Below are 7,206 nucleotides of genomic sequence, written 5' to 3'. Positions count from 1 at the left end.
AGTGTATGACTAGATCCTAACGGCTCTTAAAAAGCATAAGACGAGATCTACAATCCTCGTATTGTAGCTAGCATTCCAGTCCCATGCTTTAATCTTTTTTTCGAAGTTTTTTGTGTTTAGATTTCTTAATTGCTAAGGTTCACACATTTCGTCGAGTCTCATTACGATGATGGATATAAGAAGAAGAAAAAAAGAAATATCGGAATGAGAGTTTTTGCTCTGTGAAGCACGTCAAGGTAGATCTGATGAGGTCATTTATGACAAAAGTTCACGGGCATCATTTCTTGCTTTGTAATCTCATCTTGGAGCGAGTAGATAAAAAAATTATTAGCCTTTCCACTCTGTAAATGTGGATGACCAGCGAAGCTGTTTAGCGCACGGAACAGACGTGATACAGGAGCTTGAACAAAGGTACGAACACATTTATGCCGTACGATCTTCATCGGTGGTGTTTTCCGCCCGCCACCACCGCTTACAGACGCGTAGACGCGCGCGACGGGACCGCCACCCCGGGAGCGCGGAAGGAAACTAGGCACGCAAGCGCTTGAAACTATTATTATAATGCAATTAAATGCAAAGGTGCAAGCTTTGCATTTAATTGCAAATTATTCAAAAAAATAATAACTTTAAAATTGCAAGCTTCACCCTTGTTGGTGTTCGACTGGTGGCAGCTGATAAAACCCGTTTGCTCTACTGACGTCTAACCCCTGGTTAGCTCAGTTGGTAGAGCGCTCCACTTGTAATGGAGAGGTCCCGGGTTCGAGACCCGGACCAGGTGGATTTTTTCGGTCGCTCACCGGTCACCTAGCTGTGTTTGGAGATTTATGTTTGTCCTTTGTCCCTCTCGTTCCCCTTCTCCAGGGATTACTTTCGTCATCGCTTGAAACGACGACAAAGAGAGGGCGCTGCGAGTTTTTGTTGACGCACATGAAAACTCCACGGAACCCTAGCCATGTACAGCTTCGCTGTGTAAAGATTAGAAAACGGTACAGCACACGTAGGTACGTACGTACGGTTTGCTTTGAGTTAATCATCATTTATTATGAACGGAGCTAATGAAATGCTGTAATTCTGATTGAACCTCCGTAATGTACTTCAGAAACGTCAAATACGTCTGCCGAATAAACCTTATTACATATATCTTGACGACTTCCTTGTGACGATCCATGAGTTTCAGGGCACATTTCATGCTTGGACTTTAAACATATAAGGTCATTCTTATGCAGTAGTCAGTGCCAGGGTCTAATACTTCATTTTCTTCTTTCATAAATTATTTTAGATGTTGGTACATTCCTTGCAGTGCAATACCTCCACGCTAATTTTACACCCGCAGTAAGGATATCACAATGTCCACAGAACAAAGTGAGTTTGTAGTTTCTACATTTTTTTCAGTAATTAATCTTTTCGCTTCAGTTAACGCAACACTGACATGAGCAAGTACTTGACCCTGGCATCCGATAACACACTGCCTTGAGAACAACGTAATGCCCATTGATCCACCACGCACTACACGAGAACCAGAAGCAATATGCTGGAAAGTTTCATTTCCTTGAATTGGTCTAAAAGGCAGTAACTAATTTATTTTTTTGAACAACTCCAACTGAATAACAATTATAGTTTGTCTAGCTTTCTTTCCAGGTCGGACACTTCTAGATTCTTTGTGTTTTTCACCAACAGAAATATCCGCGAAGTAGTGTCTAGGCCCCCACCAGGAATTTCTTAATCAAAGTCAGTGAGCACATAATGCTCGGAAACAGCTCTAAATTAGGGACCAATTTGAGATCAACTCGCTGGCATAGGGCAGAGAAAGTAGCTCACTCATGCGTGCGAATTAATTCTTGCAGAGTATATCAGTATTTCTCATCGCAGCAGTGCCTTGAGGGGATCAGGATTACCTCAGCAAATCCACGTTGAGATGATTCTCAGAGCAAAAAGATTCGTTTTAATCGAAGGAAACAGCACGAAAACAGACGACGAGGACGTAGAAGAAACAGACGGCACGAGCGCTGACTATCAACTGAAATATTTTATTAGAAAGACATACGAAAACGGCCATTCATCTGTGGTAGTAAGATCCCCGCCTGCGTATCACGTGACAATTCATAACAGCGTAATGGCACGTGATAAACGCGATAAAAAGCGATATGACGCTAGCCCAAATCCAAAAACTCTACCTAACGATCTAGCAGTGCCGAAGACGGTTGGCTGACACAGGAGGCTCCCGTCTTTTTTATTTGGTATGCTTCGACTATCTTTCTAGACACTTGGTCCCTGTGCTTGAACAAAACTTTGGTGTCACTCAATCTTGGCTCACAGTTACAGTCGCGGAAATGCAACGCAAGACGAGAGTACGGTGCTCTCTTAAACGGATGTTCAAACAGCGACCCGTTTGACCGATATACACACAACCGCATAAGAAAGGTATCTCATACCTTCTCCAACGGTGCATGATACGAACTGTATGCCATGTCTTACGGCTCAACTCTATTAGGATGTTTTCCTTACTAACACACCTTTCTAAAAAGGGGCATATCGGGCTCATTCAATTTGGATTTGGTCTATCGTCATATCGCTTTTTATAGCGGGACATCACGCTGTTATGAATAGTCCCGTGATACGCAGGCGGGGGGTCGTACTACCAAGAATGAATTATCGTTTTTGTAAGTTTTCCTATTTAAATATGTTTAGATATGTTGTCTTGGAATGTGAACGCAAAAGGAGACAAGGGACACACAAAAACACGTCAGACATGGACAGCGTTCAACTCGCAAGACGTTTATTACTTCCTCCGGCATGCAGCGCCGGCGTGATCTTGACCGCGCACCTGCTGGCTCAAGGTCACGCTCATGCCTCTCCCCCCCCCCCCCCCCCCCTCTCCCCAAACCGAGGTTTCCTATCTCAATCTCAAGAAGGAATAATCGTGTTGAGAGTTGAACGCTGTCCGTGTCTGACGTGTTTTTGTGTGCCCTTTGTTTCCTTTTGCGTTCGCACACCAAGATGTTTAACCAACACGCTCTCACGATTCTATCTATATCAAATATTTTAGTTGATAATCAGCGCTCGTCCCGTGTGTTTCTTCTACCTCCTTTTCGCGCTGTTTCCTACGATGAATTTCCACCAACTCGCCCAACTATCTATTCTTCTATTACAGCTGTCAAGGGCTAGTTTTCCCGGGATCGAGTCCGTCAGCAAATAAATGTTGAAATCTATAAGCGACGGCGGCAACCTTTCCAGCAATTCCTCCCTGGCTTGCCGACGTGCGGCCGGCCATTACTTCATTCCCACCATAGTACCACCTTCGCCAGTCTTCTTTCTGCACCAGAGTGGAAAGGCTGAAAGTGTTTCGTTTTAAGATATCTTATTTTTAAAGCTCAGCTCTTAAGCTCCCGTTTCCGGGTTGAGCGGCGTCGCCGTCGCCGTCGGCGTGACCGCGCGTTGTATTATGGGACGTTTCCCATAATGACGTGACACGTGACGTCACGTGTGACGTCCCGTGAATGAGTGTGACGTCACGTCAAATTTAGTGGATAATTTCCCCGCTAAACTTAGCGGGGCAATTTTCGCTAATTTTAGCGAGAAATTTAGCCTAATTTTTCTGCTTAATATGAGGCGAGCAGTAGAGGAAGAGGGGAGGGTACAGAGGGAGAGGAAGGGCATACCCTGATCTCCTCCTCCTTAATAGCTGCGCTCTAATTCGTCATAGCACAGAATAGTAAACGTCTTTCATTTTTATGTCAACCATCGTAAAGAGGCTCGACTAGATCTGTGAACGTCGACTATTGATAAAACTGGACACAGGAACTTCTAACGAAATCGGAGCAGGTAGCTCGATTGCATTTTATAGAGAATATGCTAGTTTTGTTTACTACATAGATACCAAGGTGCCTATAGTGACTATCAGACACCCAACAGTAAAAACCTGTATTATTCAACACTACGAATGCCCGTGTGTTTCTTTTTCCATGGAACACTTGGAGAGTCACTCGTTGTCATCTATATAGGAATTAGGCGAATGACAATAAAAATATTTACCTAGATTAACAAGAATAAATAAAAAAAAAACAATTATTCAATGATATTCTGATCATTACATTTCACACTGTCACTTCACTTCCACACCGCAAACGTAACTTCTGAGCTTTTCTTTCCCGTCTTGTTTTTCAAGAGGCTCACTTTCTAGATCGCGATGATTGTCAAGTACACGCGCGGGTACTTTTCTTTTTATAGCGAAGCTGCATTTGCCTCTGCACAAAAGATGCGCCCAAAAGGCTGTTTTTTTTTCTTTGTTTCTTAAAACCTATTAATGAGAAGGAATGAATGTCCACAAACGATGCCGCTTCTACCCTTTATAGTTACTGACAAGTCAAGAAACGTAGGCCGTGACATTACGTTCACGGTTCTTGCTTTGGGACTCGTAATTCGGTGTACTTATCAGTGACTAATGTAGCAATTATGTTTACTCTGGAACGAGAAGAGAAAGCTTGTAATTTGCCCCGTTCTGCGTTTCGTGTGCTCCCAGTGATCCTGCTCAATCCTGCGCTAAGCATGAAAAAAGAAAGCGACCACAAGGAGCCATAAAAACGTAGCGAAAAATAAAAACCGCAGAAGTGTGTATTTTACTAACAGTTCAAAATTTCTAGACATTTACACAAAAAGAAGGCAATCTGCAGGCTGCAGTATGACCATATAAAACCATTAATTGGCACATATAGCATGGTGATGTATAGGTATGCTCTGTAAAGTTTATACGTACCGTTGCACACACGGCTGGCTATAACATCGCAAGTGCTGTGGCATTGTCTGCTTCAAGCCAGGTGGACGACCATGCGGGGTTGTGATCAAAAACTGGAAGTGCAAGACCATCGCTCGCCTCCCCCCCTCCCTTCCCCCCCCCCCCCCCTTTTTATGTGCGATGTGCTCCAAGCCCACCAAATACGTGGTGCTGGGGGCACGGAAAATTCACCGCTCGCGTGTTATAACCAGCTCTGTCCCCGATAGCACTTGTAGCCGCCTAAACGTGCATTCCTTAATAAACTTTGCTCTTCAGGAAGAACACGCAAAAGAAAATACAACCGATCTGGATCAAGGCTCCACCCCCGCCCGTGGCGCTGCAAACGGATCCAGCCGCTGGAGTGAATTTGCTCAGCAAAGTAGAGGACAGCCGACCCACGAACCATGGCAGACTGGACAAGAAGGAAGCAATGGTGGCCCCGAACAAGGACGTCATCAAGACGGAAGAACTCTTGGGCCACGGCCGTTTCCAGTTCCACATCTTGGTATGTGCTCAGCTGTCCGCGGGTGTGCTCCTCTTCCACCACCTGTCCATCTACCTGTTGGCGCCCGAAGTGGACCACTGGTGCCGACCTCCGGGCGACCAGGCCAGCCTGACTCCGGACCAGTGGAAGAACATGAGCATCCCTTTCTATGAAGACGGCACCTACAGCAAGTGCACCATGTACGATCCCTTAGAGTTGAAGAGGGATAACAGTACGGAGGTCCCGTGCACGCAGTGGGACTTCGATTTGAGGCCCGGCATTGACACCATCGTGAGCGAGTGGAAATTGGTGTGCGGGAAGAAATGGGTAATCCGCGTCGTGTTCGTTTACTCGCTGCTGGGCGGGCTTATTTTCGTGCCGCTCCAGGGTCAGCTCGCGGACAAAGTTGGCAGGTGGCCCATCATATGCGTCAGTATCACGCTGTGCTTCCTTGCCGCCGCTATGGCAATATTTTCTGTGCAAGTGGCCACGTTTGCCATGGCTCGGATGTTCCTCACAGCATCTTTCAGCACACTTAAGATGGTCCTTGTCATTTTATTGTTTGAAAGTCTCGGAGATGACCGTCGAGTGGCTTACTGCTGCTTCGTTGAGATGGGCTCCGTTGTGGGAAGTCTAGCCGCTAAAGTTCTCGAGAACTTCCAATTAGACTGGAAGATAGTGTGTATGATAACGGTAGCCCCTACAGTTGTACTTATGGCTGTCTTTTACACGGCGGAGGAGTCTATTCGTTGGTTGTTGAGCGTTTTAGACATAGAAAGAGTGGAGAAAGTCACCATTAGGGTTTCCAGAATCAACAATGCTGATATCGACATCGATGCCATTATCGGGCGCTTGATCAAATCTGACGCATTGTATTCTGGGAGATCCTCGATTGCCCTCTGCGAGCTTCTGACAATACCAATCCTTCGATTTCGCACGCTCGTGCTTTCGTGGATATGGTTCAGCTTGCTCCTCTCTTTCTACAGCTTGGACATGCTAGGCGAGAGAAGCACGGGAATCCGACTTAATCTGCTTGAATCCCTTCCTCACCTTGTCAGTGTATTTACTTCCATCATTCTTCTGAGCGACTATTCGCGCAAAGCTGCACTTTCGCTGGCGCTTCCCATCAGCTGCGGCCTGATCTGTGTGCTGGCAGTGTCAGTTACCATCGCGCAACATGACCTAGCCTGGGTCCTAATAAGGGTCACCTTCTCTTCGATCTCCACTGACTTCATGCTTGTACATTTCTACAGTCTGGAGCTCTATCCGACCAGAATTCGGGGCACCGGAATTGGTGCTCTTTACTTCTGCGGAAAGATTGGTGCTTCGTTGTCGCCGCTTTTGGTGGAACTGTCAGATCGAACGCACCCGACCGCGCCCATCTTAGTAGTACTCGCCATCACGACACTGTCGTTGCTCCTGGTTAGGTTCTTGCCGGAAACAAGGCACCACATGTTGCCTGACATACTCGAAGACTTAACACAAAAGAAAGTTATGAATCCTGAAAATTCCGAATGTGCCAAATAGGTGCCCTAAACTCTGCAAGGCGAGGCATTGTTTACGGTCTTCAATACGGTTGCTGAAAATATTTCCTGAATAGCTACTTTTTATTTACCAAATTTAGGCGTACAATTATAACTACTCCAGGATACATTTATTTATCGTGCAGTTGCAGTAATTTTGAGTTTTCTATTCGCATTTTCACTAACCTAGATTTTCTACAATTACTTTTTGTTAAAGGTGGTGTTTATTATTACATTTCATGGACCGATTTCTTAGTCTCTATTTTCATAAACATATGCGTTAATAGATCTGAATCACAAGTATCTGGATATATTTTTTGGGAAAATAAATTTCGCCCAACAACAGTTACAAACGCAGAGTGGCATGCTATAAACTCACTGAATACCTCGACGTGCAATCTGCTGATGCCATGCTCGGCATCTTTCAT

General features: G+C 45.3%; 1 protein-coding gene across 1 annotated transcript; it reads left to right on the top strand.

Moving 5' to 3' along the window:
- Positions 1-4,713: 4,713 nt before the first annotated feature.
- LOC120847473 (solute carrier family 22 member 7-like) lies at positions 4,714-6,782 on the top strand. The gene is made up of 2 exons (XM_040219253.1): positions 4,714-4,727; positions 5,048-6,782. The coding sequence occupies exons 1-2, from the start codon at positions 4,714-4,716 to the stop codon at positions 6,780-6,782; spliced, it is 1,749 nt and encodes a 582-aa protein (XP_040075187.1).
- The last annotated feature ends 424 nt before the right edge of the window (positions 6,783-7,206 follow it).

The sequence above is a fragment of the Ixodes scapularis genome, unplaced genomic scaffold (genome assembly GCF_016920785.2).
Source record: "Ixodes scapularis isolate PalLabHiFi unplaced genomic scaffold, ASM1692078v2 PGA_scaffold3__209_contigs__length_174095766, whole genome shotgun sequence".
Lineage (NCBI taxonomy): Eukaryota > Metazoa > Arthropoda > Arachnida > Ixodida > Ixodidae > Ixodes > Ixodes scapularis.
This window is presented reverse-complemented; position numbering and strand designations above follow the sequence as displayed.